Source organism: Myotis daubentonii, chromosome 3, assembly GCF_963259705.1.
Source record: "Myotis daubentonii chromosome 3, mMyoDau2.1, whole genome shotgun sequence".
In the NCBI taxonomy this organism is placed as follows: domain Eukaryota; kingdom Metazoa; phylum Chordata; class Mammalia; order Chiroptera; family Vespertilionidae; genus Myotis; species Myotis daubentonii.
In genome coordinates this window covers 192,716,772-192,729,323 of record NC_081842.1, presented here as the reverse complement: position 1 = coordinate 192,729,323, position 12,552 = coordinate 192,716,772, and the positions used below count along the sequence as shown (strand labels likewise).

The following is a 12,552-nucleotide window of genomic DNA, read 5'->3' as shown; positions in this document are numbered from 1 at the left end:
GTCGAAAAAAAAAATTAGCCCCAAATGCTGCTCTGGGCCCACTAACAAAGCCTAACAATGCTCCCTAAAACAGTGGTTGGCAAACTCATTAGTCAACAGAGCCAAATTTCAACAGTACAACAATTGAAATTTCTTTTGAGAGCCAAATTTTTTAAACTTAAACTATATAGGTAGGTACATTGTTATTAACTTAATTAGGGTACGCCTAAGGCTTAGGAAGAGCCACACTCAAGGAGCCGCGAGACGCAGTTTGCTGACCACAGCCCTAAAAGCATCAAACCATTTCCAAATAATTTTTTTAATCCTCACCTGAGAATTTGTTTTTACTGATTTTAGAGGGCAAAGAGAAAAACATCAATTGGTTGCCTCCCATATGAACCCTCACCAGGATTGAACCCACAACTGAGGCATGTGCCCTGACTGGGAATTGAACTGGCAACCTTTTGGTGCAAGGACAATACTCTAACCAATTGAGCCACACTGGCCAGGGCTACTTTCAAAGAATTTAACTGTATCCCAGAAAAAAATTCAAGGCACTTTAAGGAAATACAAACATCCGACAAACAAGGGAAAATCATCTTGCCATATTATTAAACTGGTACTTTGCATGGGACAGATACAAAAGAAGAATGGAAACACTATTATAGTAACTATTATAGTAACCATGTAAACAAGCCTAGGGGGAGAAAAAACACACATGAAATTGAACAAGTTTTCAAGCCAAAGGTGCAAGACATTGTTTCAGGTTGTCCTAAGATCACAGGTTCAAGAGATAGCACTTGAAACCATGTGCACACCTGAGGCTGTGGGTGTCACCCAACTTACAATCTTTTTCAATCTCATACCAAGGTCTCATTCCAATCTCATCAGAAAGGGGTGACTTCAGGGAGAAGTCAGCCTCTAACATTGTCCTATGACAGTCTAATACTGCTTAAATTGTAGAATTTGAGCTCCTATATCAAATAATCTCACCTAAATCTGTATAAATTGTGCTTCTACTTAAACTTTTAGTTTTCCAGGTTACTTTTGTTTTCTACCAAAAAGCTTAACAAATCCCTATTGATCGATCATACTTTCCATCTTGAAAATTCTTTTCAATTGGCTTCCAACATACCTCTGTTGGTTCTTCTCCTTTCTGAAGAGCTATTCCTCAATTCCCCAACCTTTTAAAGTCAGATTGTGCCATGGCCTAAACCTTTGATATTTCTTTATTCTCCATCAATAGTCACTCAGTGGAGGATTTCATAAATGTAATTATTTATTTCCCTTATACAATTCCTAATCACATATCTTTAGCCCAGAGCTCACATATGTCTAACTGAATGTCTAATTAGCTGTCACTTGCAATTTCCAAGTCTTAGTTCATGATAATTCCAACTTTGTAATTGTTCATCCCCAAATCTTCAGTCCTCATCTTTTTCTCAAACTCTGCATCCTATCCATCAACAAATCCTACCAATTCTACCTTCAAAATACATCCCCAAATCTGACCACTTCTTACCATTTGCACCACCATGGGTTCAAACAACCATTGCCTCTTACCAAGATTATACCAACAGCCTTCTATCTATAGCCAGTGATCCTTCTGATCTAAATCAGATCATGACTTCTTCTGTTTTAAATCCTTCAAAGGCTTCTCATCTCAGCATAAAAACAAAAATCCATATAATGGCTTTGAAGTTCTACTTCATCTGGCTCCACACTATACAACTCAAACCTCATTTCCCACCTCTCACCTCCTAACTTATCCCATACCAGCTTCACTAAACTCTATTGCACAAAAAACACATGAAGCAAGCTCTTAGATCAGGCCTTTGGCACTTCCTCTTGCCTCTGTCTGAACCACTCTTCTTTTATAAACTTCTATTCTGGCTCCATGACTTCCTTTAAGTCTTTACTCATATGTCAAATTTGCATTGAGGACCTCCTTGACTATCCTCCTATAGGGTAATATGCAAATAGACCGAATGGCAGAACTGAACAACCAATCAAAGCGTAATATGCTAATGATATGCTAAGGCAGCTCAACCGCTTGCTATGACATGCACTAACCACCAGGGAACAGACAGTTGACTGGTTGACCAGTTGCTATGACATGCACTGACCACGAGGGGGCAAATGCTCAGACTGGTACGTTAGCTTGCTGCTGGGGTCTGGCCAATCGAGACTGAGCAAGATGGGCCGGAAATGCCCTGGAGCCCTCCCGCGGTTCCTCCCTGGTGGGGTCCCTCAGCCTGGCCTGTGCCCTCTTGCAATCCGGGACCTCTCAGGGGATGTTGGAGAGCCAATTTCAGCCTGATCCTGCAGGCCACTCCCCTTGGGAGGGCGCCAGGCGCAGGGCTCATGGCTGGTGAGCGCTGTTGCAGCAGCGCGAGCCTCTCCTGATTGGGATTGATTGGGCACGAGCCCATAGCAGGCACAGTGGGGTTGGGATGAGAGGTAGCAGCAGGTAGGAGCTGCAGGCAGCGTTGGACTTCGGGTTTTGGCCCGATCCCTGCAAGCCACCCAGAAGGACCCCACCCATGCACAAATTCGTGCACCGGGCCTCTAGTCTTCTATAAAATGACAACTCCTTCTGCCCTTATCCTACTGTATTTTCTCAGTATCACTTATGTCCATCTGTTATACAGTTACCCATTAACTTGTCTCCCTCCATTAGAATTTAACCTCCCTGAGGGCAGAGACTTTATCTCTTTGTGTTCACTGTTTTGTCCTCCATGCCTAAAACAATGCCCAGAACATAGTCTATACTCAAATAATGTTTAATATTTGAAAAGAGAGGCAGAAAGAAAAGGGGGGAGAAGGTTATTTTCAACAATCTGAGCAAATCACTTAATCCGTTTTGGAATAAAAATTTCCTATTGTATAAAATGTGGTGTTTAAACTATTTAACCTTAGAGAGCTCTAGCATTGTCATGATCACAATCAGTAAGGGCATACATCTAACTACTAATAGATATCCTACCATCTGCTGAAATTTTGAGCAGAGATCTGTGAAATTCCTTTTACTCTTCTTTGTGACCAGGTCATGACTTTTATTCAGTTTCTCCCCATTATTAAGGAGAAAGGTCTGGGTTTTATCTATTAGGCCGGAAGCAATCACCCAGGCTCACATTCACACCACAGCAGGTTTCTTACCTCCACTGCAGTGGGCGACTGGAACAGGGACTGCCAGGGTTGCTATGGGCTTGTGGGTTCAGGAAAAAAGCAAGAGGAGAAGCAGCCAGAGCACAATCGGCACTATATGGAACTTTAATGAGCGATAGGGCTGGAGCCAATGTGGGTGAAAACATGTGCTGGTTTACTTCAGATCCTCGGCAAAAAGTAGAGATTCTGACAAGGTTTCATAGTAGAAAAAAACAAGGTCAGTGATCACTTTTAACCAAAAAGAAACATCTTCAAAGTGTGTTAATTTAGGCAAGAGATTTAAGTAAGTAGTCAAAAATCATTCTCAAATATCATACTTCAGTACTAATGTTGGCATAGAATGACCATTAAGACTAAAACTTAATCTACAGAATTTAAACCAAAAATTCAAGCTTTAGATAGTCAAAGTCTTTAGAATTGACTTCTGGGAAAACATTGCAAATTTACTACAATTCATCAATTAGCAAGCAATAGAATATTTTGTGTGTAATGATTAAAACTTCCTAGAGAAATATTACCATGAAAGTAAAACATTCTCAATAGCCTATCAATTGTTAGATTACATCTACAATAACACCAACTTATTTAGCTAACTTTTGCCTGAGTATATCAAATAATGTCACAACTCCGTATAATAAAATTTGCTTCTACTTAAAGTTTAGTTTTCCAGGTTATTTTTCCCACCTAAAAACAATCTAACCATCTTGATGTGTTAAGTGCTAATAAAAACTATTAAGTAAATAAGATCATTAGACTGGAAACAGATAGGTATTAAATATAGATTTCTCTTTTGTTGATCATTGACAGATATGCCACAGATGACAAATTATTAACAGATTTGCATTCAATTTGCTATAGTAGCAGCATGGCTTTCTACACAAATACCATGTTAAACTACAATATTTTATTCCCAAGATTAAAAACAAACTTAAGTATCACCTAAGCATCTAAACTGTTTAAAATGTTAATTTCCTGTATTGTTATTGTTGACTGTTTGGATATGGATATGTGACATTCTACGTGTGTTTAATTATATATATTCAAAGGAAATCTTTACCTTCCTATCCTTCTAGCTATCTTCAGCATATAGTATGAGGATATAATAGGATAGAAAAGTGGAGGGCAGACAATTATTTAAAGTTACAGGTATGCCCAAATTTCCATAAACAACATATTTTTAAAAATTATAAGAAGTAAAAATATTAATTTCTGACTAAGAATTTCCATTTTTCTAAAGAACTATTTCAAAAATAAGCTCCCTAACACATATATATGTGTGTGTGATATATATATATATATATATATATATATATATGTATATATAATTAGAATATATAAGACATTTAGTTCTTGTTAAACTGAATAGTTTTGCTTATTCAAAATTTTGGAGACTTAAATCTTATCACATAAAATGAAGTTTTAGCCATTTTGATGAATATAAAATTAGGATTATAAAAAAGTCTGCCAAAACCAAATCTCCTTCTCTTTTTGCTCCTAATTACCATTCTGCAAAAATGGTTATACATGGAGATAGAGTCTAAAAAGGATTGTTTGAAAAGTTAAAGTGATTTATAAACTATTTACTAGCTCTTCAAGGAGAATTTTCCTAACCTAAATTCAAGTCACTAAAAAAGATACAATGATTACCAATATTTGGAAAAAACATGGTTTTTGACCACTTATGCTTTATTAAACTACAAACTGAATTTAAACATTTTTTAATTTTGCTAACAATTCATCTTTACTGCAAATGACACTTTAGTTGATAAAGCTTCTTTTTCATAGTCTTTAACTTTTTACTCTTAGTATAGGAATAAACCATTTCTTTAAAAGTACAGTTGACCCTTAAACAATGTGGGATTAAGGGCACCGACCCCTTGTACAGTCAAAAATCTGTGTATAACTCTGGCTCCCCAAAAACTTAACTATAATACCTACTGTTGATTAGAAGGAAGCCTTGCATTTTGTATATGTATTATATACTGTATTCTAACAATAAAGTAAGCTACAGAAAAGAAAATGTTATTAAGGAAGAGAAGTTACATTTACAGTATTTATTGAAAAAAAGCCACATATTAGTGGGCTTGAGCAGTTCAAACCCATGTTGTTCAAGGGTCAACCGTATGACAAACCTTATAATTATATACTTCAAACAAATCTGATTTTCCAAGTTCTGGTAGAATCATTAATTCAATTAATGAGCATCTACTAACACAGAAGCGTAATGACCCAAAGGAAGCCCACTGGAGAAGTCTGTCTATTTGAGTACGCCATGCTGTCTCTGTGTAAGCACCAACATTCAAGGGAATACAAGTGCACTCCCTCTGCCCTATGAGTTATGCAAAGGCAGTTCAAGATAGATCACTGAAGTGGAATGGATTCTAGGACACTTCTGTCACCGATTCCCCAATTTCCTGATCGTCACTCAGCACTTCCTCATTTTAAATAAGCCTGAGCAGCCCTTGAAAAAAGATATCCTGGGGGGAAAGGCTTCTTCCATTCTTTAGTTTTTAAATACTCACCTAAATACCTTCTATATCACACAACATAGAAGTAAAATTTAGGTCATACCCTAAAGGACTCAGGCTTGGTTCTACAAAGGCAGATTTGAGGTCCTGAGCTGACAGGCCAGGGGCAGAAATATAATTAACCTCTCTAGCCAAAGAAGGAGATGCTTTCGTTTCCTTTTGTTTCTCACATTCATGGGGCTTGTACTGCAGCTTTGACACTAACTTTAAACACCTGCTTTCAAGGTAGGAAAAAAACACCACACAATCGATCTTCATTGTTAACCCAGTTCCCCAAGTATCTAAAAACCACTAAAATGACATCCAACTCAATTTTCAGAATTAGAAACCCCATATGCCCCTGCCAGGGACCACTGTTTTGACCTTGAATTTATGAAGCCAGCTCAGCTCTCTTCCTGACAGACATCTCCAAAGCAGAGTCTTTACCCAAGTAAATGAAGGACTGTTAGTTGGCATTAGTTCTTTTCCTAACTGCCAGTTTCCACTCAGAGACCCCAGCCTCCTTACTGAATCCGCAGGCATGGTGCTCCCAGTCTCTCTCTCCTCCGTTTCATCATATTCCTGGCTTACTCAAGCTTTTGCCCTCTCACACTGGAGTCTTGGCAGGAAGTTTTCTCAAACAAGGGGTATGCAGTCTATACGCCAAAGGAAACTTACAAAGACTTCCCAAACTTAATAGAAAAATTAAAGCACTTTTCCTCAAAAACATAATATTCAGGACTTCTCCCCAAAAGACCTAAGAGCCCAGAGAGCAGCAGTGAGAGTGAGGAGTTCCAGATCCCAAATGAATCAGCTGTCCGTCCTCTGATCTGCCTGACATCATTCACACTCAGCCTGTAACAAATCAGAGCTCCAGAGAGCACCCTGTTCTTCCTCAGTAACAAGCACCAAACTCCTCCCCCACAAATCAGCTGCAACCTCCAAGCCTGAGGCTTGGCAGCAGAGAACACATTGGCAGAAACAGTACATACCAACTTGAAAACTCACCCTGTGACAGAAATACTATTAACTCAGAAGGCGTGGGCCAGGCCAGAACAGCTGTTGCAGCGGGCAAGGGATTGGAAGATAGCATATTAAGGATCCCAAATCGTTAAGTTAATGAGCTAAGGATATGAGGGAATTTCTGCAACATTATTCAATCTCAAACCCAGGCCTATGGAATACGCACAGAGCCTTAAGGTTAGGGCTTAAAGCATAGTCAATATTCAAATCCTGAATTTGATCAATTTAAGTAAACTCTGTATCCCTTTTTTATACAAAGTTCAGAGCCATTTTCTATTCAATTTCTACTACTCTAATCACTTGAATAACCTTGTGGTGAAAAAAGCCATAGGAAAAGTTAAAGAAAATAAGCCCAGAAACTATTTAATTTCATTCAATAGCTATTAATGAAATCATTTATATGGCAGATATTACAAAAGATATTGAGGTAAGCTGCAAAAGAACTCTCAGGATAAGCTAATTAATTTCTGTACGCTTCAGGTTCCCCATCTGTAGAATGAAAATAATGAAGATACATAATATATAGGTTATGGTGAAGATTAAATATACATGAAACAGAAAAGTGTCTAGCACAGAGGAAGTGCTAGAGAACTGTTAGCTATTATATGTCTTGCCCTCCAGGAGCTAGCTCTCAATCTAAAGGAGGAGATAAGCCCAAACACATAAGAAACCATCTGACAAAAACAGCCTGGCATGAAGAAAAGAGCCAAATGATCAAGTAAACTGTAGAGCTAAACACTGACAGCGAAAGAAACCAAAGAATAAGCAAAAGTCTTGTCCCCAGCTCCTGAATACGTGACAATTCTGACAGGCTCCTCTCATTCATCAAGGTGACAAAGTACGTCAAATTGTTTTTCTAGGGTAACATTCAAAGGATTAATTCATACTCCAACCAGTACTTCTTCAATTGAAGGTCACAACTCTTTAGTGAATCATGAAGTCAATTTAGGAAGTCAGGACCAACATTTTCTTTAAAGAGAGACAGAATGAAATAGAATAGCAAAGAAAATATCAGTGTTTCACACATAGTAAGGGTAAAAATCATTTGTGAGCTTTGTGTTTGTGACATTACTGAAACATGTATAAATATACAAGTGCAAACACATATGATGGGTTAAAATGTAAAGTCCATTTGTAAACAAGGGCCATAGTCAGTCTAAAAAATTTGAAAGCCACTGCTCTAATTACCCAAGAAACTCACTCTGGCCTAATAGCTGCAGTCACTCACGTTTCCTCTCCATGTACCAGCCCAATCACTAGCCTCTCACAGCCCCTATTTCAGAATCCCCTGTTCTCTACAAGTCCTAATGAAAATGAAAATGCTCTCTCAGAAATCTAGCACCTCACAAAAAGTAACGAATCCCAGTCTGGGAAAGTCTTGTGATGATATCAGGGTTGGTCACCAAAGTCCACACTCCCACATTAGGAGACCAGTCGGTGATGCATCCCCATCCCAAGTTAAGGCCACACAGTTAAGGCACAGCCCTGTTTCTACTCAATATTCTCCAGTTCTCTAATACCCAATCCCAGGCTACCAAATATTAACGACGACAACAGCAGCAACCAACATTTATAAGTACTTACTAAACACTCTACACGTAATACCCACATAGTTCTCATCACAGCCCTATGACATATGTGCTATTATTATTTCCATTATATCCTTTTAAATCCTGTCTTCAGCTAAGGTGGTGAATTGAAGATATCTCTAGAATCAGTTTTATAAACTGCTTTGTTACATAATACCTTGGAGTAGAAGACCCTGACAACAATAGCACATAGATTTCTCTCTAGCCTGGTTCACAATAATAAAGTGGAAGAGGAAGGAGAGCACAGAGCTCCTTAAATAATGCTAAAGTCAAAAAATATTTGTTTGATTTTTAGAGAATGAAAGTCATGTCTTATGACCTTCATCTGACCCAAGGAAGATATCACTCTTACTCCCCAAGGTTTAACACATCCCCACATAGAGCACTTTCTTCACATTTACTGTCATTAAAATCCATCTGTGCCAATATCCCTGTAGCTTTGTCAGCACTAGGAAAGCTTAACATTTCTCTGGTTACAGCACTCAACAGTTTACAGTATGAAAAATAAAACATCCACCTCTTCTTATTCATTCATGCAACTATTTGCTGACTGTGTTATCACCCTGAAAGCCAGGTAAGAAAGGGCCTCTACCACGGGCTTCTCACTTTAGAGGTGCTACAAAATAACACAAATACAAAAAAAAATAGACTAATTAAAAGATATGGGGTGGCCTCTGTCACTTGTGATCTGGCGTTCTGCACTGGCAAAGTGAAACCCTAAAAACCCATTCTTGTGACTTACACTGTTCAGACCTCAGGAAAACACTTGTCCACATCTTTCTTTATATGTCCTTTTTAAAAAAGCAATCATGTCAGATTGCTATTTATGAATTGTAAAAGTGCAATGTCAAAGAAAACTATCTAAAATTATAAAGTATTCAAGAAATAGAGAGTCCTAGAAGTAAGCAAAAAGACAAATTAACCTGTCAAATCCTTCCTCTCAGGTTAACATTAATGTAATAGATTTCTTGGCTAATACAAGTATTGTTTCCATGTACAGCTAAATATCCATTTACATTATTTCTGTTCCAATTCATGGTTCTAAAAATATTGTTAATTTAGCTCAGTATCCATAACAGCTGAGAAACATTTTGCAGAATTGCGGAATTTGTATTGCTAATTAAATATACTTATGTGCAGGGTTAGACATAATATATGTAAGGCCAAAGACCAATATTATGTACTGGTAATTGAACAATTACTAAAAATTATAATTTGTTTTAAATAAAATATGTGCTTAGATGTATCTAGAAATCACAATTTTTAAATTTAAAAAAAGAACTGTTTGAAAGAAAGAAAGAAATTTTTAAGCTCTGATTTGTCCATCTCATGAGGCAGATTACCAATGAAGAGTTGATGACTGTCAGGGTGTCTCACAATTCTTCGGGGTTTAGCATCATGTTGCTAACTTTGCTTCACGGAGTGGTCTAGATCCCCTCTGGGAAGGAATACTTGTTGTTCTCAAACTCTTTGATCTCTCTGAGGCCTCTGCGGTAGAATCTGAGATTCAGGCTTAGACTCTGAGCAAGTTTGTGAAGCTGGTACTTTAATGTAAGGTGGTATTCCAGTAACTAGGACAGCTCCACAGAGTGAAAGGTTCTTACTGGTCACAAATGTCCAGGAAAATGTCCTCAAGTCTTTCTGTACTGTCTGAGCTATGTCTGAAGGTGCTGGAAAAACACTCTTCTGAGTATCCTCAGGAGGTTGCTGGATATGAGTTAGAAGGCACCTTCAGCTTCTACAAGCTATTGCACTTCCTTGTCACACAGCCTTTTCCAACATGGCTGGATACTTGGTCAAGCTGGTACAGTCTCTGTGGTGAGTCTACTTAAATAGACAAAGTCTTATATACCATATCGTAATCACAGGGGTGATATTCCATCATCTTTACTATGTTCTACTGGTTAGAAACAAGTCACAGACACTGCCCACACTCAAGGGGACCAGGATTACACAAAAGTATGAACACCTGGAGGAGAAAACTATATGGGGACCACCTTAGAGTATGTTTATCATGCATGACTATGAAGAAGATTCACCAACAAATAATCCCAAACTGATTTCTATAAACTATTTTAGGACCATTACAGATCACGGTTTAGTTGAATATACTGCTATGTTTGGTTTTCTTGAAAATATCCTAGCACTGAAAAGATTAAAGATTTGAAAATATTGTTATATGGCCCTAGATATTGCAGATAGCAATCCTATATAATAAAAGGCTAATATGCAAATCTACCGAACAGTTCATGGGTCAACATGCAACCATTGAGCCACACTGGCTGGGATGATGTGTGAATTCATGGTTCATTTTTAAATCTATATATAACTTTAATTTTTTTTTATTTTTTTTTACCAATTCTGATTTCTATTGCTACAGCAGAACAAATATCCTTTAAGGAGAACTTAACTTTTTTAAATGTAAGAAATAAAACGATTCAAGAATGTTTAACTTGACATTATTGTTAAAATAACACAATTTTTTACATTTTAAAATATTTTATGTAAGCTAGTATATTCAAAATATCATTTCAATATAAATAATATAAAATAATTAATATAAATAACAATTTGTAAGATATCTTGATTACAACATAGTGATTTTGCTGAAATTAAGCTGAAAAAAATAATGTACATTTGAGTACCTTGGGAATTATTTGCCTTGTTGCTCAGATGAACATCTACTAGATGGTTACAGTATTAATCCAACTGTCATCTTTGATCTTTTGCCAACTTTCAATAATATAAAAATTGATAACAGGAAAAAATGATGACTGGTTATAACATCTGTCTGGTTCCCTTATTAACGATGAGGTTTTCGTTAATCTTTAAATGTTTTTTATTTATATCTGGATGAGAGCCATGATTTTATCTTTTTTGGAAAATTGCCTGTTAAACCGTGTTGGAAGTTCTCCATCAAAATGCCCAATAGATTCACCTCATAGAGCCACAGAGGAAAGTGCACCTCATGTGGGCTGCCCAGGCTTCCAAAAGCAAATCTGAAGTGGTGATCTGGACTTGGCTCCCAGAAGTGAATCTGAAGTTTACTCACTCTCTAATTTTTCTAACTTTAACTGTCCTCTAGATAATTTGGTTTGTTTTAGGTTTGTTTACAACTGGTAAGTTTACTCCCATTGGTGGTAGCAATGACTGAGATGCTGTTTTTATGGTCTGAACACTCCCAGGTATGTACCCAAGGGAAATGAAAACATATGTCCATAAAAAGGCCATACACAAATGATCACAGCAGCTTTATTCATAATATCTAAAAACTGGAAACGACCCAAATACCATCAAACAAATAGTGGTATATTCACACAAGGAAATACTAAGCATTAAATGAACAGGAGTACTGAAACATGAAGGAAGCCAAATACAAAAGAGTAGATAGATACTGCATGATTTTCACTATATGAAATTTTTCCACAGGCTAAAGTAATTTATAGGGCCATAAAGCAGATCAATGTTGGCCTGTGGCCAAGAGGTGAAGGAAGAGTTCACTGCAAAACTACACAAGGAATATTTTGGGATAAAATATTCTATATATTGATTGCAGCTGAGGGCCCAAAAAAGTTTATTTCCATGGGTTATAACATCAGTGACAATTGTACTACAAATAGAAACAAACATTTTTATTGGCTTAAACAACAAACATTTATTTCTCACAGTCTGGAGGCTGAAAAGTCTAATAAGATCATTGTACCAGCACATTTTGTTCCTTGTGAGGGCCCACTTCCTGGGTTGCAGACAGTCACCTTCTTACTATGCCCTCCTGGTAGAGCAAACAGTGACAAGGTTACCGTTTGCAAGCCAGGAAGAAAATCCTCTCCGGGAACTGATCATCCTGGCATCTTGTCTTGAACATCTGGCTTCCAGAATTATGAGAAAATGAATTTCTGTTGTTTAAACCACCCTGCCTCTGGCATTTATTTATGGCAACCCAAGCAGACTGATACACCATCCAATGGGAGAAGACAGACAAATAATTCTTTATTTACAATTCTGTAAGAGTTACGAAGGAAAAGTACAGGGTTTAATGAAGGCACATTCTGGGAAACTCAGCTTAGGCTAGGGACAGCAAGGTATGGGTGAGGTCAGAAAATCCTTTTATAAGGAAGACGTAAGCTGAGACTTGATGGATAAGTAGGAGCTAGGCAGGTATAGGAGGAGGAAAAACATCCATCTCAGGTACAGGGAACATCAAATATATAGACAAAGACAAGAATCATAGACAGTTTTATGGGCCATGTCATGACTTTCAAGTGTAATGTAACAAGTAATAAACT

General features: G+C 37.4%; 1 protein-coding gene across 12 annotated transcripts in view; it reads right to left on the bottom strand.

The window, feature by feature from the left end:
• MAST2 (microtubule associated serine/threonine kinase 2) overlaps positions 1–12,552 on the bottom strand; it is a 182,709-nt gene that overhangs the window by 76,442 nt on the left and 93,715 nt on the right. For 5 of the 12 annotated variants that reach the window (XM_059689995.1, XM_059689996.1, XM_059689997.1 and 2 more), the window contains exon 5: positions 3,139–3,333. The exons of 5 other annotated variants lie outside the window; for them this stretch is intronic. In XM_059689995.1, coding sequence (XP_059545978.1) covers positions 3,139–3,333 — 195 coding nt within the window. Of the gene's footprint in view, positions 1–3,138; positions 3,334–6,182; positions 6,425–8,783; positions 8,813–12,552 lie in introns of those variants that run through there. 2 more of the 12 variants (XM_059690006.1, XM_059690005.1) reach the window with 2 other exon arrangements.